The following is a 25,425-nucleotide window of genomic DNA, read 5'->3' as shown; positions in this document are numbered from 1 at the left end:
CAGATTGATCTTATTGTTTTACTCTACTTTGAGAGGAGTTGCTTTCGACTTGTTATTTGTAGATGATAATGTTTGTGAGGCTTTTCAACACACTTTCACTGATTCAGATACTTTGCACAGATCAAGCAAACGTGTGGTGAAACAACTTGAGCACATCCACAGTTAAACTTGCTCCGGAGTCCTGAACGACAGAGAAGGGAAACGTCTGTGTCAATGCTGCCCTCTGCTGGAGAGTGGAAGCAACTGCAACTGATCAGCAGGTGTATTAACAATGTTTACCAAATTACAGGAGTGTTGATAAAACGTTTATAAATAACATTGGTTACATTCATTTTGTAGCAGGTTTATTTCACAGTGACAGATCTTGTGTGACTGCCTTGTGAGTCTCATTAAAGTTAACATTGATGATAGATAGATAGATAGATAGATAGATAGATAGATAGATAGATAGATAGATAGATAGATAAATAGATAGATAGATAGATAGATACATTTAGATTTAGAAGCCCCCCTATATGACAAAGAATAAACAAATTGAAAATTAAACCTACGCAATTAAAAATAGACTTGTATAAAGAAATGTACATCACCTGTGCAGGAAAAAAAAAGAATGTGCAATTTAAAAGAGACCGCTTAACAGTAAAGGAGCCTCAGAACAGTTTTAATCAGGTAGAGCAAGTGAACTCACCTCCCCGAGGAGATAAAGCAGAATCTGTAACTTCTTTAAAATACTTTTTAAGCGGTGCTGATGGGATATAAGGGAGAAAAACGCAAACAGGAAAAGACAGGAAGACTAGTAAAGTATCAGGCGATGAGCGTTGGTTGGAGGGTCCCCCTTGTGATTCTTGCCTAGGGCCCCAAAAGACTCTAGAATCGCCTCTGCTTCTAATGAAAACAAACAGGTTTCACAGCTGATGTAGTCCCAGTGTCCGCCCAGCAGGGGGCGTAAATCTTTAGCCCGTCAGGCTTCAATATACAAGCAGCCCTGACATTGCGAAGATGGAGGCTGCTTTGGTCTAGACCAGGAAAACACAGCAAAGCACCAACTGCAGGTTTTCAGAGATCTGTTATGACAACATATCCAGCTGGTTCAGGTAAACAGAAAACACCTTTGGTCGCGTGGCTTGGTGAAGTTAGGCGGCTAACAGCGAGCTAATGTCAACGGACGGGTTAGCGCAGCCCTTATTAGCACAGCTAGCTGCAAGCTGTCGGCTCTACTCTGACCAAGTACGATGAGTTACTAGTTTCTCATCTTTTCAAGAGACACACGCAGTTGTGTCGCAGACAGCAGCCGGATGCTTACTTTATAAGCTCATGTCATCAACAGGGATGTGCGAGCTGTTTTGATGTCAGTGCTAGCTAGCATTAGCATGCTAATCGTTTCCTGGTTCCTCGGCTGATCGACGATCGTTCAGGAAACAAACTGTGTGCGCGTGCGTTTGCGTGTGTGCGTGCGTGTTTCCTAACTTAACATGAAGAGCAAACACACCAGCTTGTATTAAGCAGTTTATGTGTTAATAAAGCTTTTATGCTCTGTTCTCATAGATATTAAAACAAGCTGTTAAATGCCAAGTTAACGTTTAATGTAATCTCGCGTGGTTTAACTTCGTTGTTTAAATGCAATGTGTTTTATTTCAGCATCCTCCCTCCTCCAGAATACACTAGTTAGCTCTCTAAGAGTTCACGCATTCATTAGATTAAAGCTTCATACTTTTATTATCTAAGCTTGTATTATTACAGATACATTTTGTTTCAGCTGTTCGGCGGAAGTAATGCAGCGACAGGGAACCTAGCTGTGTTTATTTTAGTTCTCGGCCATGTATGCTGTTCATAGTTCTCTCAGTTTGTCCCATTGAGTTGACTTCTGTGTTTCTGTGTCTGCAGGTGGAGGCAGGAGGCGTGAGTAGACTGTACCAAGACATCGGCAGCATGTACTCGGAGTGGCGCTCGCTGCAGCTGGTGGTGCAGAGTGACCAGGGCCACCTCAGTGTTCTGCACACCTATCCCACCAGCGTGGGCACTGAGGTGGCAAATGCTGTGGTCAAGCCTCTGGGAACAGCTGTAAGCCCCGTGGCCACAGAGAACATCCTCAAGACAGACAAGGAGGTGAGAGAGACTCCCCACACTGTCTGGATCAATGTGTCGCATGTTATTTTAGTGCTTTGGTGGTTTGCTTTGCTTCAAGCTAAGTTACCGACACTTCAGAGAGCCTGTCAGCTTCTGAACGTCTTCCCTTATAATGTAAGAGGAATTAACCTCATCTGCCTGTCTTAAGATGAATACAAGACAACATCAGATACACACACAAGGTGCATATCAAACTGTTAACGGTAGTTGCCTCTGTGTTTGTTTTAACATGTTGTAAATTGAACAGTGATCGATATAGAAGACTGGCCTTCTGTCTCCTACGCTGTCTGTTTTGTTTTAAGGGCCACATAATTTGCACTTCTGCATACAGAGGATAACTTTATTGAAGATATAGATATCTATGTCATTATTGTTACAACAAACCAACACACAAATCATAGAAACACTTGTAAAAAGATGTGTTGCTTCCTGTTTCCCTCACTTCATTAAGTTGGATTACAGGCAGTCTGATCGTTACAACCAATCCTTAAAAATGCTTAACATGACTTTGCATATTTATCAAAATCTGCAAAGGCTCATTTGAACGCATTTTCAGACACATTTTTAGAAAATACAGTCAAAATGTACAGCCAGAGTGACTCTTCAGTTTGTTAGAATTCAATGTTTACACTTTAATCCTGGAGGTTTCTCCTTTGCTTTCTTTTAAATTGCTTCTTTTTTAATCCTGTTCAAACTTTATCTATATGGGATCTTAATGACTATATGGTACAGACGATTTGAAAAGGCTCAAAAAGTAGTCTGGCTGTCGCCTGTTTGTGTGAGCGTGTCGGTATAGTCAGGAGAAGATGTGGAGTTTAAAGTGTCACAGATGGAGTTTGCTGCAGAGTTTGCTTCTCCCTGCAGGAGGCTGAGACCTGAGACATGGCAGACATTTTTCTTTGCATCTTGTGCGTTGTATATGCAACTTAAAAAAACCCTGATGAAGGCCTTTTGTATATCTCAGTTTCTCAGGGAAGATACAGTGAGAGTGCTTTATGAATCCCTGAGAGGAGCTTGGAGTTTTGCTGATAAAACAAACTGTCTCTTGTTTCGAGCTGTTTTGGATGGATTGTCGAATCGGCTGTTCAAAGCAGATGAGATTGTTTTGTTTGTGTGCTCTGTGTCTGCTAACTAACAAGCGCTGCTGTGAGCAAATGAGCTGCAGAGCTCACAGCAAGCCAGTGGCTTTCAATTAATGATATCGCAGCGTGCGTCAGGAAGGGCTGCGAGAGGATGTGCCGGGTTAAAAATACTTGAGCAATATTTTTCAGATGCACCGTGCGACTGACTGGCTGATGCTGCTGTGACCTGAACTTCACGCTGAGAAGAAAGCTTAGATAAACATTCTCGCCGCCGCTGATCGACACTGATTCGCTCATATGGACAACAGTAATAACAAAGAATCTAGGAGACTGAAACTGACACGGATGATGTCAGCTCACTGCAGGCAGTGAACATGTGAAGAATTAAATTAGGATATGATATGATGGTGATCGTCTGTCTTCACTGGGATCTTACACTTTTGATATACATGTATATGCAAAACAGTGAAAAAATGTAAAACATTGTGTGTGTAAATATAGTTTTTCATTCACATCTTATTTTGAATGTTGTGACCTTTTATGGGCAGAGAGATGAAGTGAATTTGTTATTGCCTTCATCATCTCACCGTAAACCTTTGGCCTTCTTCGTTATGAGACACTAAATCACGTGTTAAGCTTCTGAAGGTCTCTCACTTGATACAGTGCAGCTGTGCATGAGGGGAACAGTACTGTATAAAGAAGAATGGCAACACTCGCAGGATATGACACAGAGAGGAAAACAAAGTCCTGCTAACGGGAGCTGTGGTTCGTGTGCCATGTTCAGCTGGACTTTGTTTGCTTTTAACTTTAAAACATGAGCAGAAATGAACGACGCTGTGTGTGTATGTGTTTGATTCGTAGGTGAAGTGGACCATGGAGGTGCTGTGTTACGGTCTCACCCTCCCCTTAGAGGGGGACACGGTCAAACTGTGTGTGGACGTGTACACGGACTGGATGATGGCCCTGGTGTCCCCCAGAGACTCGATGCCTCAGCCTGTGGTCAAAGAGCCCAACATGTACGTCCAGACCATCCTCAAGCATCTCTACAACGTCTTTGTCCCGAGGTACGTCAGAGCTGATCACCCTGAAGCTACGTGAGTGCTGATGTCACTTAAACGCCTGCTGTTTTCTGATTTGCATCGCTCCGTCTCTCCATGCAGACCTGAGCAGCACAGTCTGAACCACATCAGGCTTTGCCAGCAGGTTTTGACTGCAGTTCAGAAATTGGCACGAGAGTCTGTATCCATGGTGAGGGAAACCTGGGAGGTGCTCCTTCTCTTCCTGCTGCGCATCAACGACACATTACTTGCACCGCCCACAGTTGGAGGTATCACCCCCCCCTTTCTCTTTTTCTTTTCATATAACAGCTAATTAAATCTTATGAACGTCTCCATTCATCTCTTAAATACCTTCCCCTGTTTCAGTTGGGGTGGCAGAGAAGCTGGCAGAGAAACTCATGGCAGTTCTGTTTGAGGTGTGGCTGCTGGCATGTGCACGCTGCTTTCCCACGCCACCGTACTGGAAGACAGCACGGGAGATGCTGGCCAACTGGAGACACCACCCACCTGTGGTCGAGCAGTGGAGCAGAGTCGCCTGCGCCCTGACATCAAGGTTGGAAAGACATCCAAACAGACTTCTCTCTTTAAGAGTTTTTGTTTAGTTTAGAAGTTTCAGTTTGATTTCCTCAGCTGTTTAAAATGATCCTGTTTTTAAACTTGTAGTTTCTGCCGTGTTTGTAAAGAAGAACATTGAATAGAATATGAACTTTCTTAAGTGTGATCATTTCTGCCTTTCTGTGACACTTTTTCAATCCAGACTTTTACGCTTCACCCACGGACCGTCCTTCCCGCCTTTCAAAGTCCCCGATGAAGATGCCAACCTTATTCCTTTAGAAATGGACAATGACTGTGTAGCACAGACGTGGTACCGCTTTCTTCACATGCTCAGGTACATGGACCATGTTTTTCTGCATTCCAGCTTGTAACAACTTCTTTCCCCAATTAAATCAAATGAAACGTGTTTTAAATGAAATAAACGTGTCAATAGATGGACACACAGTCTCCTCTTCACTCAAGTTCCTCTAGTTCTCGTCTCTTTGTACTCGACTTCCTCTATCTGGACGCTGATTCTAGTAATGGTTCCTGCTACAGAATACTGTGCTGTTATATCTGTAGTCTGTCTTTTACCATTACGTGTTCTTCTGTGCTGTCTAGTTTTGTAGTAATAAGACCACTTTTTGAAGGTCTCGGTCTTTTCCCAGAATCGTAAGAACTTTGACTTGGCTTCAGGCTGGTTAGACTTTAAATCAAGACCAGCATTGATAGGTTGTTTTTCCACGTCATTACTGTGATTAGAAGGAGTCGCTTCTTTTTTTAATAATACAACAGATATTTTTAATTCATTCATAATTAGATTTTGATCCCCCGGTTACGGCTCCAGCCTTCGTCCTGTTAAGGTCTAAGTGACCTGCTGCACACGAGATGATGATTTTTGATCATCATTGATATTTATGATGTTGGTCTCATCCTAGTCTCACCTTGCTTTGGTCTTTGTCTACACCTCTAAAGTCTTGGTCTCGGAGCACTCTGGTCTCGGTTAGTTTGGGCTTGACTACAACACTAGTGCTGTATCATAAATTGTCTATTTGAGGACATTTACTTTGTTAAAGTCAAAGTGTAAATGATAGAATCATGAGTTAGTTCTTTCTAAAAAATCAAAAATGTGTCTGATTGCATCTTTATTCTTCTGTTTCTAGTAACCCCGTGGACCTGAGCAACCCTGCGGTCGTGAGCACCACTCCGAAGTTTCAGGAACAGTTCCTCAACTCCAGCGGCATCCCTCATGAAGTGGTGCTGCATCCGTGTTTAAAGCAGCTTCCGCAGATCTTCTTCAGGGCCATGAGAGGCATCAGCTGCCTCGTGGACGCCTTCTTAGGTGAGAGAAGTAATACATGTAAGCTCCGCCGTGTGCCACAGTCATGTTGGGTTAAGGTTCAAAGCCAACAGCGGAGTGAAATGATAAAAAGTGTCGGTGGGTTCATACTGTTTTTTTGCACACTTGAGCCTAAGTTCTGTTCCATCGAATATTTATCTTTTTATTCAGACAGTGTGAACTTAAAGGCATGGTCGGTCATTTTCTCCAGAAACACTTTTTAAGATTTTGGTCTAAATTGTCTTTAGGTCCTGACACAAATTAATAACTCGCGTCCTCCGAACAAAAGAAACAAAGAAAATCCTTCATCTGTAAACAACTTTGACCGATGTCTGCCACGAGGTACCAATCTGATGAACCAATCACAGCCTCGCTGTCTCCCTGCTCGTTCTCTTACCCTTGTGTGCACGAGCCCACACTCAGAGCGTCACCGATGACAGAGTTTATACCGTGAGTTAGTCGTTGGCCGGTGTGAGTAGTAAAAAAGTTTTAAAATATTATTTTTACATGTATTATGATAAAGTTTAGTGTTTACTTACTGCTGAATGAGACGAAGTAGATTCTGCACGCTGCAAACGGCGTGCTGAAGTCAACTGCTGGAGCGACGGCGTTCGTGCATGTAAGTGAGGGGCGTGGCTTTTGAGGGGAGGGGGCGGGTGCAGATGGAGCACTGAGGGAATGCTACTTTTGAAATCATGCTACCAAATGACCAACCCTGCCTTTAAAGAGACAGAGCAGAACTTTATGAATTTGTCTGAATAAGAAAAGCCATCTTGACAAATGTCCAACTGTGATCGATGTGTTGATGGCATGATGTACAAAAATTCAGTGATTGTTATCCTGTTTTGAAATCAGAAGAATGCGAGGGGGTCCTCGAGGACAGGAAAGTATTTTCATAAATGATCCAAAGAGTTGAGATGTGAATTTTATTAGCAGTAAAATATGCAAAAACAGAAAAAGAGTCATATGTACGGCTATTATAAACATTGATTTAATTTGACTTTTACTCCTTCTTCCGTCGTTGTTCAGGCTCTGCTCCTGCTTAAAATCAAAGAGAAGATGTCGGTCAGTTGTGTGTCTGTTGTGTACGTCTGTATAGAAACATGTCAGTGTGTATTTTTCTCTTTACGCTTCAGGTGTCTCTGTTGAAAAAAAGAGAGCTGTACGGGAGAGGGTGTTCTCTTTTTCTCCAGTGATGCTCTCTCATGGTACAGACGTCAGCTGACACATCGTATAATGTCATGGTCATGGGGGATTGGATGGAGTTTTGTTGTTTTTGGTGATGATGATATTAACAACTGGGCTCACTATTGCCACAGGGAAAATAATATGCATCAAGCATTCAGGCTAAGCAACCAGATCATAAACCAGGGCTCTTTAGTTTGTGAAAAAAAGTCAATCCAAATAGATGGATGTTTCAATTAATGCTGATTTGTCTCTAACCGCGTCCTGCATGTCTACAAATGAATTTAGTCTCTGATCATCTTCCTGACTGGAAGCCACTTCATTTTCTTTTCTCTCTTATAACATCAGAAATGGGGAAATTGGCATCAATGATTCTACTTGCCCAGAAAGGATCTGTCCGCTGGAAAAGTTCTGGGATGAAAATGATTTGTTTTGTTTACCGAGACCAATCAGAAATCTTCTTCCCGCCTTCATCGGACGACAGAAAGAAAAAAAAAAAATACACCAACTAACTGAGCTTCCTGTCAACAGGTATCTCACGTCCCAGAGCTGACAGCGCCCCGCCCACTCCTGTCAACAGAATGAGCATGTCCCCGCCCCCCTCCATTACCAACACGACGCCCCCGCACAGCCGCAAGCCACGCCATACAGTGGTCACCAAAACCACGAGCAAGAGTTCAACTGTAAGTGAAGCCTTCCTTTTTTACCATGACCCGTAGCTGCTGCAGAGCTCGTGAACAGAGAGGCTACAGTAACAAAGATTTATTTTAGAATTCGATTCTCTTTGGCGAGCTCAGCGTACCTGAGGAGGCTGCGAGCTGAGCCGCTGTGTTAAGTGACTATTTGAAGTTTAACAAGGATAATTGGAGTTCACGCTGCTTTTTCCCACCTCTCTCCCACTCGATCCTTTTCACTGCTTTGCATTGTTGAAGGGGAAGTGTACCAACTGTACCAACCAAAAACCCTCGGCTCTCACTATTGTTGATATTCCTGCAGCGTGAAAATCTCCTTGATCTGGTAATATCGTCCAGAGTTTATCACTGTTATTGACTTTCCCTTTAGCGATGGAGCTTTAAAACCTCCTCGGATTTCTTTGGCCCTTTTTACACATAAAGAAAGCTCTTCGCTCTTTCTGTCTGTTTGACGTGTAAGTTACAATCCTTATCTTTTCAGTCCCAGTCAGATATCTTACTCTGTCCCTGTCCACGCTTCAGAGCAGTGGGAGTCAACCAACCAAAGCGTCCCAGCAGCAGCAGCAGCAGACTTCGTCCTCCCCGACTCTACTTTCCAGCCCCAATCAGAGCAGCTGGGAGTCCCGACCCCTGCCGGCCCCGGCACGGCCGAAGGTCAACAGCATCCTCAACCTGTTTGGCCAGTGGCTTTTCGATGCTGCTCTGGTCCACTGTAAGCTCCACAGCGGCCTCAGCAGAGACCCAAGCATGACCGGTAAGCAGCGAGGCGGTGGCTAGTAGTGTTTCCACAAATGCATGGGGGCAGGTGGGTGTTTTGTTTCTGTCCATTCGAGTGTGTTTTTGTGGAGTTATCTGTGTCTTCTGTTCTTTTGACTGTGTGTCGTCGGGATGTCCTTTCCTTTTTTTTTTTCTCACCATTCTCTCGGAGACTTCTTTGTGTCGTTGGTTTTGTGCGTGGAGGGCTTGGTTAGAAGTGGCCTGATACCAGGTTTCCATCTGATTCTAATCCATTTACATCTACCAACGATTGAAACGTGCATAAATCTGCATAAACACGATGATCACCTGCCAATTAAAGACACCATGCAGCGGTAAAATGAGTGGCGTCTTTGTTAGAGGAGTCAATGAAAGCATATTGAGTTGTTGTTGTTTTTAAAGCGATTTGGCTCGTCATTGGCTTTTTATTTCTTTTCCTCTTTTTTTTGGTGAAGTGTCCTGCTCGTGTCTACCATGTCTGATTAATGTTAACCAATTTGTCAAGGTCATGTATTGAGGAGAACAAAGATAAAAAAAAAAAAACACAATTCATGCCTGATATGAATTGATCCCCAAATATTGGACCTGCTTTGATTTTGTGTCTCTCCACTATTTCTGTTATCTTGCAGCCTCTTTTATCCAAATTCTCCTTTCTTATAAATCTTGTAAGTAGGAACAGCAGCTTTTCTTTCCTCACTTGATTTGCGTTCCTTGAAAAATCTTCCTGCTTTATTTATTGTTTTATTTTTTTTTGTGGTTGAGTTCCTCATGATCATTGTCATTATTGCCATCGTTTTTTCTGTTTCCACTGCTTGTCATATATCAAAGTTTCACCAGCGTTCTCTCAGCGTTTCTCCAAAGGTGAAGGAATGGGTTTCACCAACTGACCACTGCTCTCGACCATAAACGTTGCCAGTTTGTGACAACGCCACCCTCTTTTAAGTTCTCATTTTCTTATCCATTGGGTCACACTAATCCTTATTACCCCCCCCCCCCCCTCCCTCCCCCGAGTTCAGCATTTATATTTTGTTTCTTGTAAATTTCCTTGTTTACTGTCAGTCCTCCTGAGTTTTGATTTTTATTGGTTTGGTGCCTCGATGCATGAAGTGAATGTTCTGTACCTTGAGTGACAGTCATGTAATTGCAACAAGCGCAGGAGCTGACACAGAGATTTTGCAGTGGAAAAACGTTTTAACTAGCAGCACGCTTCACTTTGTTAACTTCTATGGCAAACTCTTTGTGTCACAGCTCCTTTTTTTTGAATGCCGTTCAAAGATGTGAGTGTGTTTGCAGTCATGGAGTATTTGTTCCCTCTTGTTGTGAAAGCGATTAAACGTCTGCTTTATGGAGCTTTTGTTTTTCTAATGTCGACTTTTACCGTAGTGTGCATACGGCAGCTAAGTGTTAACATGTCTCATACGTGCATGTGTCCTAAAGACTGCTTCACAATTCAGTGTCCTTTCATTCTCCCGTCTCTTCCTACTCTCTACAGCCATCGCCACTCAAGTAGGTCTGGAGCTGAGAAGGAAGGGCTCGCAGATGTCCACAGACTCCATGGTGTCCAACCCCATGTTTGACGCCAACGAGTTTCCAGAGAGCTACGAGGCAGGACGAGCCGAAGCATGCGGGACTCTCTGCCGCATCTTCTGTAGCAAGAAAACCGGCGAAGATATTCTACCCGTTTACCTGTCGAGGTAACCCAGCCAGTTCGAACTAACAGAAGCCAAACTGTGCGCATGCACGCTGTGATATATATATATTTTTTTACTGTAATTAATACTTTTTCTCTTTTATACAGATTCTACATGATCCTGATTCAAGGCCTCCAGATCTCTGATTTCATCTGTAGACCAGTTCTGGCTTCTATTATTCTCAACTCTTCCTCTCTCTTCTGCACTGATCTGAAGGGCATCAACGTTGTGGTGCCGTACTTCATAGCTGCTCTGGAGACTATTGTACCAGACAGGTCAGACTGGTACTCTGATTACATCTTTTGGCCATGCACTAACAGTCCTTTAGTTACTGGATAACTTGATCAGACTGTAAGGTTTTAGTGAGATTTCTCTTCAGAGGTTAAGAGAATACTCGAATGTGTTTCATGAAGTTTATATGATTTGTTTTTCTCTTTGCAGAGAGCTGTCCAAATTCAAGATGTATGTAAATCCTACCGACCTGAGGAGAGCCTCCATCAACATCCTGCTCGCCATGCTGCCTCTGCCACATCACTTTGGCAACATCAAATCCGAGGTAAAACTTTTTTAAATGTGCCACTTTATTGCTAAAGCTACAATGTTCTCCAAGAAAAGCTGGAAAAGAAGAGTTACATGAAAATCCCTCTATTATTATTTTCATCAATGACTCTGAAGAGAAACGTGTTGGGCCTTTGTTTTTGTTCTGCGTGTTTATTTTTTGTAATGCTCACTCTGGCCACAGGAGGCTCAGCTGTGACACTAGTTATGTTTAAACATGACTAAAATGTTCACGTTCAGTTCGACCTTCTTAATGCACTCAGATCAGTTAGAGTTGTTTTAACAGCCCCTTGTGGCCGCATCGAGTATAACAACAACACACTTGAGAAATTCATCCAATGATAAAAAAATCCCCTTTAAAACATTTTCAAACTCTTTTTTTCCACAAAAGAAAAAGTAGATAAGGAGAGTTCATCAGTCCAAACTGTTTCCTCTTGACCTTTTTTCATTTGTAAAATCTACATTTTTTTCTTTTCATGGAAAAGCTATTTTTCTCGAGCTTTTTTTAGGGTGGGATTTATGCCTTGATCTTAGAGTCAGGACAGTGGATAGAGTCACATACCAGGAGAGAGAGAGAGAGAGAGAGAGGAGCCACAGTTGGGATTGGAACCAGGTTCACCCGCTCTCGAGGACTTGACCCTCATGGGACAGGAAGCACGCATGCTAACCGCTAGGCTGCCAGTTTTATAAGCTGAATTATTTTTTGCTGCAGTTTTTGTCACTGCAGCTTTTCACTGCATCTTTTTGAGATTCCTGTTGAAGGCACATCCGCAGCATAAAGCCGCTTTAGGTCAAGTACACTGTTCTTTACCATGGTAATGTTTTCGGCTGTAGGTCCTGTTGGAAGGAAAGTTCAATGAGGAGGACGGCTGGCCTCATGACCAGCCCGTGTCGTTCCTGTCCCTGAGGCTGCGTCTCGTCAACGTCCTCATCGGAGCACTACAGACTGAGACTGATCCCACCAACACACAGCTCATCTTGGGTATCCACTTCTTCTTCACTTTTTTTTTTTTCATGTATATATTTTCCATCTGTGGATCATTTTTGCAAACAGTTTTTATTGATTCCGTACGGATCCCTCATTTCTCTGCCTTCAGGTGCGATGCTCAATATTGTTCAAGACTCGGCACTGTTGGAGTCCATCGGTGCACAGACGGAAACGGTAAGACTCAGATCACTGCTGGGAAACATTTCATGATGTTTGAAGCAGAGTGATGGACCGTACTTAAAGAGTGCTGTGTTTTTTTTTTTTTTGTGGTTCTAGGGGAGTATAGATGGGAGCCAAATAACCTCAAGGAGCCAGAGTCACAGTCGCACCAACAGTGGCATTAGTTTCAACAGCGGGGGCAGCACAGAGGCCACCAGCCCAGACTCTGAGCGCCCTTCCCAAGCCCTGCTGCGAGACTACGGTAAGGCCCGAGTCCGCTCCACATCAACTAACACCCCCCCCCGCATTGGACTGTGATTCTTACCTGCTGATCTAACACGTGTTCCTTTTAGCTAACGTGGTTAAAGTGATGTTCAGAGTTAAGAAGCGCTGGGTGAAATGTCTCTGTAGGTGAAGTAAAAGCTGTTTGCTGTGATGCTGTGTCTCTGGAGAAGTGCTCGAGCTGTTTCAGTCTCCTGATCAGAAGCACTTCAAAGATTCTCCACAGGGGGGCTGAGCGATGTTTGACTAAATGAAAGTGTTCAATGTTATTATGACAGAAATATTTCTGGTTTACAACCACTCTTGTTTGCCAGCAAGCTCCCGTATGTTTTCATTGAAGTCAGTGCTGCTTATAGGAAGCTTTCTCCTGCAGGAAATGGCCGTCTGCAGACTTCCTGTTTGCATTGTTTCAGTGCCGGACAGGAAACAGGAGTTATGTGTAGGCAGCAGACTAGAAACACTTCTTGATCCGCTGCAGCCATTTTAGCATGACTAAGGATATTTGATGCTGATCATGTTAATCATACATTTGAATATCATGAGCATGAATCTGAAGCTTGAGTCAGATCTCCAACATCAACATAAGCACCTTTACGTTTATTTCAGCTGCTCTATCCTCTTTGATTTGATGGTCAGATTTGAATAGTTGGGAAATGTAGTAACTCATCCGCTTTGATTTGATGAAATGTACAAGTTCTGCGTGTCTGACCTGATCGACGGGCGGGGGCGATTGTCAAGAGGATTAAGACCCGCCTCAGCAGCAGCTCTTCGCCTGCTGTTTGGTTGATTGAAAGTTAGGGTGAGACAGCATCTTCAGCATGCAGACTTTAAAAGCCCCCGTCAGTGACAGGTGACATCACTCAGGCTGCGTCCACTAACTCTAATACTGCTCTACTTTTATCAATCAGATTAATTTCCTTCATTAAAAGAGAAGGCAGAGGCTGAAAGGTCGTGTCTGTTGTCCTGTCAGATCAGCACTTTAAATGAATGAAGTCTGTTTTTAGATGATCCAATCAAAATGTTTCTTCAGTCAAAGTTTGATCGCTCAGCCCCGCTCCTGGACTAATTATTGATCTATTCTACAGACTGTCTTTGTGCTTTACTGATTTCAAAACTGCATGCTTGAAATACCAAGATGATATCTACTAACTTGACATCCTGGACATTTTCCTGTTGTTCTGTTTATCTTGGCTGTGTTGCCTGAATCTTGCTTTGCTCTATTCTTTGCGGTGTTTGGTATTTTGGGGGTGTTATATGGTCTAGCTCTTCCAGATACGGCGGCAGGCCTGCTGGTGCGAAGCATCCACCTGGTCACTCAGAGACTCAACTCCCAGTGGAGGCAGGACATGAGCATTTCACTGGCTGCACTGGAGCTGCTGGCTGGCCTCGCCAAGGTAACGCTGCTCTGTCCATACAGCACAGACTCTCAGTGACAGCTTTCACTGACATCAGGTCATTTTCTCTGACAATACTGCGTTGCATCTTATTGCACAGGTCAAGGTGGGAGTAGACTCTGCAGACCGTAAGCGAGCTGTCAGCTCTATATGTGGGTACATTGTGTACCAGTGTAGCCGTCCCGCTCCTCTTCAATCCCGAGACCTCCACTCCATGATCGTAGCTGCCTTCCAGTTTCTGTGCGTTTGGCTCACAGAGCACCCCGACATGCTGGATGAGAAGGTACGCTTAAAGACTACACACAGATTTGCCTCAGATATTTAGTTTGGTGACAGACGACATTGCTCCGAGAAATCGTACTGAAGATATGACTCAAAATACTCATTCAGAATTTTACACAAGACTTCGTCGGTAAGTGTTCCAGTCTGGGACTCATTTCATTAAAAACTGTGTCCCGTATTTTTTTCTTACCAGGACTGTTTGGTGGAGGTGTTGGAGATTGTGGAGCTGGGAATATCTGGCAGCAAGTCTCGACAGGAACAAGAGGTGCGACATAAAGGGGAGAAGGAGCACAACCCAGCCTCCATGAGGGTGAAGGACGCTGCTGAGGCCACTCTATCCTGGTGAGACCCGAAGAACTCCCTGCAAAGTGCTGGCTGCTGTTCAAAATCTTCCCTTTTATAATCTTTTCTTACAACAGGCCGAAACTAAAAAAAACTTCATGAACAGTACACTCGTTCCTTTCTGGGCCTCTTAGTGAGATAAAGAAGCATCGAAGGGGGAAAAATGTTCTGTATTTGATCGCACAAGGTTTCTTTGCATCAATTCTAGAACAGTCTTTTAGCGTGTTTCCACTTAAAACACTTTGTAAAAAACACGTTTTATGCTGACAGAGTGAGATCCAGACTGCTGACACGCACATGCAAACATATGATTAGGAACTGAAATTAGCTTCAGTGGTGTCGATGACGTCAAACGTGACACTTTGTCTCTGCTGACTTGTGAGAACTCTCCCTGCCAAAGCCTTTTCATTTACAAATGGTTCACACTGCATTGAATGTTACTTTCATATTGTGTTTGGCCTTAAAGTGTTTCTGTTGCTCCAGTGAACTGCTACCCTCAGTTCTTCTGCCTCTCCACGTGGCACACAGATGGCGTCTTGAAAGTAAACCTGCTGGACCTACTGACCCACTTCCTTCATGTTTACGCTCGTCTTTCCCAGTATCATGCAGGTGTTGGGGGCCTTCCCTTCCCCGAGTGGACCTGCCTCCACCTGCAGCCTGCTCAACGAGGACACCTTGATTCGCTATGCTAGACTCAGCGCCACAGGAGCCAGCAATTTCCGTTACTTCGTCCTGGACAACTCGGTCATCCTGGCCATGCTGGAGCAGCCTCTCGGCAACGAGCAGAGTCAGTCATTTGAAGTCGCACCACTTTATTAGGCATTACATGTTACCATATCGTGGAGAAGTATAGAGTAACTTAGTTTATTAAGAGATAAACTGGATCATTAATGGTCGAACTGGTTTGTTGCTGCAGCAAAAAACATAAAAAAATGACGGCTGAATTAGCACATGGCATGTACCAGTGGCTTACAAAATTCAAATGCAATAAATAAGATCCTCTCTATCCTCACAGATCCCAGTCCCTCAGTGACAGTCTTGATCCGAGGGACGGCTGGTAGACATGCCTGGACCATGCAGCTCTTCCACCAACCCAGAGGGGCTCGGGCCAATCAGAGGGTGAGATCACGCTGTAAATTACTGCATCACCATGCTTCACCGGTGTCATGTGAAAAAAAAAAAAAAAGCTTCAGTAAATAAGTCGTGTTTTTCTCAAAGCTGCTCGTCGGTTTTGCATGTAACACAACTCCTGTTCCATATCTGTCGACGTCTCTCCTTCCACAGCAGGTGTTCGTCCCGGAGGGCCGTCCAACGCCCAACAACGACGTGGGGATCAAGTACAACGTCAAGCAGCGGCCCTTCCCCGAAGAGGTGGATAAGATTCCCCTGGTCAAAGCTGATGTCAGCATCCCCGACCTGGATGACATTGTCAGTAAAGAGGTGAGATCCGCTTCCCGTTGAAATGCTGACTCATCACAAACATATGAAATCATAAAGGATTCTTCTAAAAGGAGCAATGAGCTCATGAAATAAAGAGACGGAGCCCTGCAGTAAACAAAGCACTGATTCTATTTGTTATACAAACTCAGGCGTGTCGTCTGGGCTGGCAGGATGATTCAAGAGCTTCGGGTAATTTCAGACACGTGAGTTAAATGAGAGATGACTTTTCACTCGGGTGTCACTTGAGAAGAAGGGTGAAATCCTCTGGTTGGGTGACGAGATAACGGTTGTGTGCAGCTTCTCAAATCCAGTGCACGACGTTAACAGACTTAAGTTTTTATGAACAAATTCCTCCACAGCGAGAAGGGAAGCACATTAAAAGCTTCACAGAGACTGGAGATGTAGAGCAGCGGTGGTTCTATTAGTGTTAAAGGTTTCACAGTGCAGCTGTACACTGATCACCTTCTTCTCATCAACATTTGGACATAGCATCTCTTGAGTCTCTCTTTTTTTTTTGCTTTTCAGCTGGAACTTCAGCACGACAAGCTCCGTATTCTGATGACCAAGCAGATCGAGTACGAGAACGCTTTGGAGCGCCACAGCGATGAGATTTGGAGGTCAAAGCATTTCCCCGACCCACAGACGGACTGCAAACCTCCCCCACCCTCGCAGGAGTTCCAGACAGCACGCCTCTTCCTCTCCCACTTTGGCTTTCTGTCTCTGGAGGCGCTGAAGGTGGGAAAATGTAGCTCATCTAATTTTTAGTTTTCATTACTGAAGAATAAATCTGGCAGGTGGAAGTTTCTGTAAAGATCAAAAACATTGTTTGAAAGTCTTCATTTCATTATTCTTGACTTAGATACAAAAAAATCTTTTAATTTTTGTTAATTTAGTTAATTTACAATTATCATATTAAATTTTCTCTCAACAGGAGCCCAACAACAGTCGTCTACCTCCTCATCTGATTGGTCTGGAGTCGTCCTTGCCGGGCTTTTTTGATGACATCAGCTACCTTGACCTGCTTCCCTGCCGACCGTTCGACACCGTCTTTGTCTTCTACGTGAGGGCAGGACAGAAAAGCAGCCCTGAGGTGAGGGCCAACCTTTAGCTGATTAGTTAGCATGAAGTATAATGGTGTAGAACTGGGGCTTGTTTTTGTATCCACACTGAAATGATGGCTTACCTTGAAAATGTACTCGTGATGAGCGTGATATGTAAAATAAATAAATCTCTGTTTAAGAAGGATTGTGTTCCTGTTTCTGTCATAATCAGATCCTGAGGAATGTGGAGTCGTCGTCCAGCGTGCAGCCTCACTTCTTAGAGTTCCTGATGTCCTTGGGCTGGCCCGTGGACGTCGGACGCCACCCAGGGTGGACCGGACACCTAGATACCAGCTGGTCCCTGAACTCCTGCTCTGACAGTAATGATATACACCAAACAGGTAAGCTCTGAAGGTCTTCAGGAGAGTGCATGTCACAACTGTTGGTATTCATACACGTGTTTTATTATTCTGGATAAGAAGTGATGACTTTTTCTGCCACTACAGAAGAAGCATCGACTCCTGAGGACACTGGAGGTTCAGTGTTCAACGGGGAGAAGAAGGTTTTGTACTATGCCGACGCGCTGACAGAGATCGCCTTCGTGGTTCCATCCTTAACAGAAAACTCTGGTCAGCATCCGCTCTCACGAAATGATGCATATTGAATGTGATAAAAAAAATGAAATGAAACGCAGAGGAATTCAGGCTTGACGGAGACATTATCTCTGTGTTTTGATTTCCCAGAGGAGTCATCAGTGCACAGTGACTCCACCGTGGAGGCCGACACAAACTCCGACCTCGTGCCTGGTGTTCTCAAACAACCCAATCTCACACTGGAGCTGTTCCCCAACCACTCTGAAAACCTGGAGTCTGCCAAAAAGGTAGCGTTTGTATCTGAGCTGCACTAACTGTGATTTTCAATGGGCATGGAAAACTTGCTTAAACTCACTGTGTATTTTGTTTTTACTCAAAGCTGAGTCCTTTGGTAAAGACAAAAAGGTCATCGACTGGGAAGTCTTTCCCTCCTCTGGGTCCTGAGACGAAGGTGTTTGTGGTCTGGGTGGAGCGTTTTGATGACATCGGTAGGCAATGACTTCACCACACTGCCCCCTCACTTTTCATCCTCAGCTGAGACTAGACTTCTACATTTGTTAGTGATGTTTTTTAAGAAGTTAGTCCCCGGCATAAATAGGTCATTGTCACAACTGTCATTGTTTTTCTGTTTTTTTTTTTTTTTTTTTAGAGCACTTCCCGTTAACTGATCTCTTGGCGGAAACCAGCACAGGCTTGGAAGCCAGCATGAGCAACAGCACTTCCTGCAGGTATTCAGAAGTTTACACTCGCAGCACTTCCTGCTACAAGTATGTAGAGCATGTGCTGCATGAACTGGGGTTTGTGGGGCCCCAAAAACGACAGTTTAAACAAAACAAAACAAAAAAAAAAGAAAAAGAATGACCTCTGTCATGCAGAATAACAAACTGTGCATAAACAGAGTGCAAAACAGGAAGTAGAACCTGCAGTGTGTGCAAAAGCAGGCAGAGAAACGGAGCTGTGTGTGTAAAGTGTAAAGTGGCATAGAGGAGAATACTGTTCTGAATTCACTGCTCTGTTAGTCAAAGAGTTTGGATTTGTCAAGATTAACTGCACCTTCACTGACTTTGAGGCTTATCTTATTTTTAGATGGAACAGTTTTTCGTATATTATTGATGTGTCCGTCTAGTTTGTGCATAATCTCCTGTATCATCTTCCTCTCTGTTTCTCTTGTTTCCTCTGCAGGTCAGGGCTACTTGAGAAGGATGTACCATTGATCTTCATCCACCCTCTGAAGACGGGACTCTTCAGGGTCCGGCTGCATGGAGCTGTGGGTAAATTTGGCATGGTGATTCCCCTGGTGGACGGCATGGTGGTCAGCCGCAGAGCACTAGGTAAAGGCTTACATAGCTCGCTCTCTCTCTCTCTCTCTCTCTCGCTCACTCGCTCTCTTTATCTCTCCAGATGAGTCTTTCTCCTCATAAAGAGAAACAGGAGAAGGACGTATAAATGTATCCTGTGGTTTTTACAGGGAATCGATCAGGATCATTGGCGAGCTCACTAAAACGATAATGTGTCCATGTTGATTTGTTAGAGTTGGCAGTAAAGTGTAAGACAGCCAAGGGTTGGTGACCTGAGTGGACGAGGGGTCGAATGTGGAGCGAGGAGGTCAGAGATGGAGCTGGGGGAGAGGTCATGAAGTGCTAAAAAAAAAAAAAAAAGCTCCATCCTTGATGAACAAACTCAAAAAATGTGTCAGATACTTTCTTAATTATTTAAAGTAGTGGTCAGTGAGTTTGTGTATATCCATCACTTGGATTAGGATTTAAGAAAGATTACATTGGAGTGTGGAGATGAAATGTGGATTAGGAGGATGTTAACGCCTGTCGTGTCTCTTGATTTGTCTCATCAGTTTATTTACACATTTTGAATACTGTACATTAAGGCAAAGCCGACCGGATGAGTTATTTTTTGTTTTTCATTCGTCTTTCAGGGTTTCTCGTTCGCCAAACGGTCATCAACGTGTGCCGTCGGAAGCGCCTGGAGAGTGACTTGTACAACCCTCCTCACGTGAGGCGGAAGCAGAAAATAACTGAGATTGTCCAGCGCTACCGCAACAAGCAACTGGAGCCCGAGTTTTACACCTCGCTCTTCCACGAGGTGGGGGAAGGAAAGCCCCACCTCTAACCTGTCCAAACACTGGCTCACAAACGCACACAGCCACACACCCTGCTCTTATCATATACTCGTACTACATTTACACATCACACACACACACACACACGCACGCACACACAGAATCTTTATATTTATACTGTACTGTTTTGTTATTTATACCAATATCAACACTGTCTGCCTTTGACTCCGAGAGCAAAGTGTCAAAAACCATGCCAAGGTGGAAGAAGCTACATTTGTCTGTCTCAGCCGCTCATGGAACGTCTGAGGCTCAACAGTGACTGTCTCTCTGCATTTCGCTCCACGCTCTGTGGCAAAGACTTTCTGCTTGTCATTAACTGCAATACAATAGTAACACTGTTGGCCTTTCTGAACTTGTACAAATCTTTGTCCTTTAAACTCTGTGAACTGAGTCGGCTTCACCATGCTTTGGTAATACACAGTTGTGTCATAAAACCTTACACGCTTATCTGTTTTTGTTTTGGTCGGACAGATTTCTGTTGGATCTTTGCCAAGGAGATAAACCCGTCAGACGTTAATGTTTTCTCATCGACATCGCTGCTGCTTCACGGCGATTGGCTACGAACGATTGGAAGCATTAACCCATAGTGTCATTTGACTACACATCACCATGCCGACACTTGCTAAAGTCTTCCTAGTGCAAACCATCACAGCGTTTGACTGAGCACTCAAATACTGCTGTTTGTGCACGTTTGTTTTTTTTACATGATTTATAGGACTCCTGCGTTGTACTCTGTATTTGAACGTTATTTTTTTGACATCTGCGTTGCCTCAGTGCCAGTCTGAAAGTCATCCCGTCTCGCTTGAGTTGCTGCAGCTTGTGTGTGTGTGTGTGTGTGTGAGCGAGTGGCATGTTGTTTTTCAGCTAGTAAGAAACACTACAAGGAGTCACACTGACTCCTACAAAAAGCCCCGTAGATGGCATTCAAAGAGAAAAGTCTCTCAGCTTTTCAAATGTAATCCTTGCATTTGTTTACTCTTCCAGCTTGGTAACGTTTGAGTTTACTGATGGTGAGAGCGGTGACGGAGCTCCTTTGGGTTTGCACTTTGATGTTTGCAGGTGGCACGTTCACGCAAACAGAACTACAGCACAGTTGAAGTGTCTCGCTCCTCCAAACAAATCGACAGTGATGAAATAAAGGGCCAAAACACTCAGTGAAGCCAACAATGAAAAAAAACACCCCGACACCTTGTCTGATCCGAGCTGCAACGTTTTCATTCAAAACCCCGAAAAGAGACGATTTCACCCCTTAGCTCTATTCTGTTTTTATTATAGGAACATGCAGTTTGCCTTCACGCACATCCCCCCCCCCCCCCCCTCCTTCTCACAATTAGATTCACTCATTGACTCACTGTACTTTGCTTTGGATTGAAGCCCTCTCACTGTCTGCCTGTAACAATGTGAAGTTATTTATCACAGAGATGGAACAGGGCAAACACCTCTCTAGTTTCTTTGTTACATCGCAAAGTCTTAATGCACTGAGCACATGTTTCTTTTCTTTCCCCTTTGGTTACCTTACATGTCTTTTTGTACTTTTTTGCGCATTTTGAAAGAAAAGAAGAAAAAAAAAAAGTCCCAGCTGAAGGAAGAGTTTTATCTTGTGAAATACGAATGAAGAAGAGGAGTTTTTAACCTATCGCGTCGAACCGTGTGACTCACTTTTTACGAGAGTGCTTTACGCACATGCCTTTTTGGAAGGAATTTAAAAAAGTACATGAAATATGTTTGAACATACAATCAGTCATACGATGTTACTCCTCTGATGTTTGATCATATTTAAGGACTTGTCATGTACAGAAGCAGAGGATGATGTGTAAATATATGATAGTGTAAGGCATTTACAAGTTGTCTGTTGCATTCCTCATCTGAGATGGCCAGAATAGAAATGTATGTATGCAATTATGTGTGTGAGGATCACAAAGGGTATTGAATGTAACATGCATCAATTAAAACTATTATTGACATTTTAATTTCTCCCACTCTTAATGTTTGACTTTTGTTCACAGGGTGTTTATAAGGCACAAAAAGACGCTCTGCTTCTCTTTAAAATTATAGTGATATCATTTCATTTATTCATCAGGGGACGGTGCGATTATTTATACAAAAAACCCTGAAAAGATGGTTGCACCAGATGTTGCTCGTCGGTGATTTCCATCTGTAGGCATCACATGAAAGTGACGCAAAACAAACTTCACCCAACAAAGCACAAAGTACTCAGACTACAGAGTGAAAGACTGTGGAACAATATATCTCCTGCTCAGCACCACATATACAAATGAAATCATGATAAATAAACAAAGTGAGTGATTGCATGTATGGAGGCCTTGCACAATAATACACAACATTATATAAGGGACACTAAAATTCACAATAACCACATTATTGGGTGACCAAAATAGTAATTCCATTCAAACTACTTTATTAATCTGTTTTGGAGCAATTGGTGCTGTCTATGTACAAACAAGAGATTACACAAGGAGTTAAAACATTTGAGAAAAAGGAGGCTAAATAGACAAAATAAAAAAACCCAGAATGATCAGTTAAATAAAAGACAGCAGAAGGTGAAATATGAGGGACACATAGAAGTAACCAGGATGACATTACAATGTATTCACTTTATAAAAAATATTAAGTATACACTGCGGAGATGGAAAGTAGTGTTCTCTGTAGTGTATACAGAGAATACATATAGTGGTACTGTATTTAAAGTGGCCAAAAAGAAGCAACTTCATTAAGTCCTACTAATGCAGACGTTGCAGTTATTCTGCAATGATTTGTTTTCACTGCACAGATTAAATGAAAGTAGTCTGTGGCATTAACAGTGGTCTGATGAACTCAGTGTGAAACAAGCAGGATATCTCTTGGTCGGAAAAACACCCTTATCCGGGGTGAGACCACTGACGGGTGAGACGTGCGAAAGTGGGTGTGCCTCCAAAGCCCCGAGGCTGTGATAAGGACAGAACTTGGTGTGACTAAAAATGCATGTAGTACACGACAGCAATAACGAGACACAGTCATGTTAACTGACTTGTTGGAGCTCCATTAATGAGTGATGCCTCAAATCACAAGTGCACGACCTGAAGTGGATGTAATTCATCATAAACGTAAACCTTAGAGAGAACTGCTGAATCTGAAAATATAAACTGCACTTGTCCCTATAGCCACCAGGGGGCGCCGCCTTCATATTACATTTACGAGCTGCCTAAAGGGGAGACCTCTTGTGACAGATAGGGGCCAAACATAGCCTCCAATTTTAAGATTATAACGAGGATACAATCAGTGCTTTTCATGTTTACATTTATTTGACTGTGTATTACAAGCCTTTAAAAACACATTTAATATATTTTTTGTAATAAAGCCTCCTTGTGTCCTTTACTGCTCACATTGAGCATAATTTGCAATGAGCTTGCAGTTGTAGGAACAATACTAACATAATATGAAAATCAGCCACATTTAAAGGCTAAAATGTGTTTGCTTTTTGATTATGAAGAATAATTTCACATTAAATTAATAAGCTAATACAATTAATATGCTCATCGAATTAATAGAAGTCCAAAAATAAAAAAAAGCAGCCCTTTAAAACTGATTCTCTAGTAAACAACCCCTTTTTAAATAGCCATGTTTGTCACATGGTAAGGTCTATTTATGTAGTGTGTGAATAAACAAGGAATTTAAACAAACAGTTTTCTAAAAACCTTGATCAATCGTTAAGGTAAATTACTGATATTTTTATTGATGCAATTTGTGCATGCTATGCTGGCTACATTATGCCAGGAATAGTCAAGACATTTCTAATATACTGACTGGACTCACTCCAAATACGTGACCTAAAAAGACTACAATAATAACATGGGTTCATAATGAACACTTCCTTTGAATAAAGTCTTGTTTTGTTGTGGTCTGTTTAATCTCCCACAGTAATTACAGTAATACAAACTTTAAGGTCTTCTAAACGTTAATGTGGGTCCAGATTTGTTTGTGCATGTGTTAGTTTGTTTGTGTGCTCAGGACTCAGATCAGAAGTGATCTCTGGCTCCTGTGTGCGTCTGGCTCTGGGTCCCTCCTCTCTCTCTCTCTCTCTCTCTCTCTCTCCCTCTCTCTCTCCCTCAGCTGGTGTAGAGACCACACACTCCGGCTCTCCGCTTGTTCTTTGCTCCTTTAACTGAACTTTACTTCCAGTCTTGTGGCTCTCTGCGCATCTCTGTCTGCGTGCGGATTTGGGAAAACTTGCTGCTGCAAAATGGACTGAAGCAGCAGCACAGCAGAGTGTGGATACTCAAGAAAAAGAAGAGTTTTATTAGTAAAGAGGGCGACCTTTCTGCGCGTTGAATCCCCACCATGGAAGAGGACGACGGGCATCATGAGAACGGGATCCACGCCACCAAGGACTCGGACCGGCAGCAGCGCCTCAGACTTTGTGTTTTGAATGAATTGCTGAACACAGAGAGGGATTATGTGCGGACTTTGCTTTTCCTTCAGTCGGTAAGTTTGACATTTACCTTCCACGTTGTTTGTGTGGACGTTCAGCTCCCCTCAGACGTGGACTGGACAGTTCGCCAAACTCCCTTTAAAAATCTCTCAAGTCAATTTGCCATCGCTTGTTTTGGTCAATGAGAGGCTATTTAAGACAACATGTGACACTGAATGAAATGACATGAGTTAAAGGCCAACTTCGGCATGCAAGGAGCAAATGAAGCTGGAAACATCTGCAAGAAAATAACAAACGTAACGTGTTGTCCACATTTTAGTGGCTGAGCTTAAATAAGAAGGAACTCGCAGAGGTTTTGGTTTGACGTTTGGTACTCACGAGTTGTTTATCAGATAGTAGTTTAATTTGTAAATACCTTCAGTGTTGTGGTATAACAGGCTGAGGAAGTGAGACATAGCTTTGGGTTACAGCTTCTGTTTGTTGCACAATGTGTCTTTCTTCACAGACATACATGGCCAGCTTTCTTCTGAGCGCACAGCCTTGTTATCTTGTAATGTTGTGTCCAGCTTTGAGCAACTCAGACCTCATTTTATCAATGGAATTATGACATGTATGTTAGAGAAATGGTCTTTTGTAAATGTGTTCAACTTGGAGCCTCGAGGCATCGTTCACACCTCTCTCCCCTGTGTGCTAAAGCTCAGGTTGAAAACAATCAAAGGAGAGCTCAATTCACACTGGCTTTGCAAATAATTAGGTAGTCTATTCATGAGCATTCAACACCACCACGCCTCCCTTTTTTCCAGGCTGAGATAAGAAGCACTTTCGGCACAGTTAGCCTACTTATTCTCTCATTGTTGGCTGCATCAGCTGCCTTTGATGAATGATTGTCCTGGTAATTTTTTATGCTACTTTCAGCCAGACAGAGCTGGCTCCCACCTGCAGCCAGGAGACTATTCAATTTGTCACATCTTTTTTTTGTCATTGTCTCCTCCCTTTATCCGTGCCTTGTCATCTGTTGTACTTGAACTGTGCAGGTGGTTGTCTGCTTCCAGCTGAGACGAATACAACTGTGGGACTTACTCCAAATTGACTGCATTTAATATGACAGCAACAATGGGACTATATTATAATGCTTTATTGCTTGAAGTAGGGGCAACCCCCCTTTTTGTCTCCCCACCTCCATAATAAGGTCAAAGGTCAGTGTAAAATACTAAACATCACCCCTGAAACTGGTGGGGATTTCAGGGTATCTTTTACCTCCTCTGCCCCCCTGCTGGGTCAAAAGATTGAAAAAGGCGATGACTGAATTTTATCTTTTAT

The 25,425-nt window shown here is 43.2% G+C and overlaps 2 protein-coding genes across 10 annotated transcripts in view; both read left to right on the top strand.

Moving 5' to 3' along the window:
• Positions 1–763: 763 nt before the first annotated feature.
• Positions 764–21,646, top strand: LOC306834520 (ral GTPase-activating protein subunit beta-like). 6 transcript variants are annotated; one of them, XM_079360468.1, is made up of 31 exons: positions 764–1,094; positions 1,885–2,106; positions 4,071–4,273; positions 4,370–4,536; positions 4,634–4,820; positions 5,025–5,156; positions 5,965–6,143; positions 7,857–8,008; positions 8,540–8,771; positions 10,266–10,467; positions 10,572–10,739; positions 10,906–11,020; positions 11,857–12,004; positions 12,120–12,184; positions 12,287–12,431; positions 13,715–13,845; positions 13,946–14,128; positions 14,321–14,469; positions 15,069–15,256; positions 15,485–15,588; positions 15,757–15,909; positions 16,059–16,112; positions 16,435–16,644; positions 16,841–16,999; positions 17,182–17,350; positions 17,456–17,578; positions 17,693–17,829; positions 17,922–18,030; positions 18,192–18,270; positions 18,725–18,873; positions 19,473–21,646. In XM_079360468.1, exons 2-31 carry the CDS (start codon positions 1,930–1,932, stop codon positions 19,664–19,666), a joined length of 4,563 nt encoding a protein of 1,520 aa, XP_079216594.1. In that variant the 5' UTR covers positions 764–1,094; positions 1,885–1,929; the 3' UTR covers positions 19,667–21,646. The 6 variants fall into 6 exon arrangements, with proteins under 6 accessions (XP_079216594.1, XP_079216593.1, XP_079216595.1 ...); XM_079360467.1 differs by having other exon boundaries at positions 15,754–15,909; XM_079360469.1 differs by having other exon boundaries at positions 766–1,094; positions 13,724–13,845; positions 15,754–15,909.
• A 2,037-nt stretch (positions 21,647–23,683) lies between these two features.
• prex1 (phosphatidylinositol-3,4,5-trisphosphate-dependent Rac exchange factor 1) overlaps positions 23,684–25,425 on the top strand; it is a 95,708-nt gene continuing 93,966 nt past the window's right edge. For 3 of the 4 annotated variants that reach the window (XM_079360464.1, XM_079360465.1, XM_079360463.1), the window contains exon 1: positions 23,684–24,158. In XM_079360464.1, the coding sequence (XP_079216590.1) occupies positions 24,015–24,158 (144 nt within the window). In that variant the 5' untranslated portion in view covers positions 23,684–24,014. The remainder of the gene's footprint in view (positions 24,159–25,425) is intronic. The other variant, XM_079360466.1, reaches the window with a different exon arrangement.

The sequence above is a fragment of the Symphodus melops genome (genome assembly GCF_947650265.1).
Source record: "Symphodus melops genome assembly, chromosome: 13".
NCBI classification, from domain to species: domain Eukaryota; kingdom Metazoa; phylum Chordata; class Actinopteri; order Labriformes; family Labridae; genus Symphodus; species Symphodus melops.
The sequence above is the reverse complement of the archived record's forward strand: the minus strand, read 5'-3'. Positions and strand labels throughout refer to the sequence as shown.

Bases quoted from the DNA above. Each gene is read 5' to 3' on its own strand.
- LOC306834520 (XM_079360467.1), top strand. From the start codon at position 1,930: ATGTACTCGGAGTGGCGCTCGCTGCAGCTGGTGGTGCAGAGTGACCAG. The intron at 14,129-14,320 runs GTACGCTTAAAG...TTTTCTTACCAG, and splicing joins CCGACATGCTGGATGAGAAG to GACTGTTTGGTGGAGGTGTT. The intron at 18,874-19,472 runs GTAAAGGCTTAC...TTCGTCTTTCAG, and splicing joins GGTCAGCCGCAGAGCACTAG to GGTTTCTCGTTCGCCAAACG.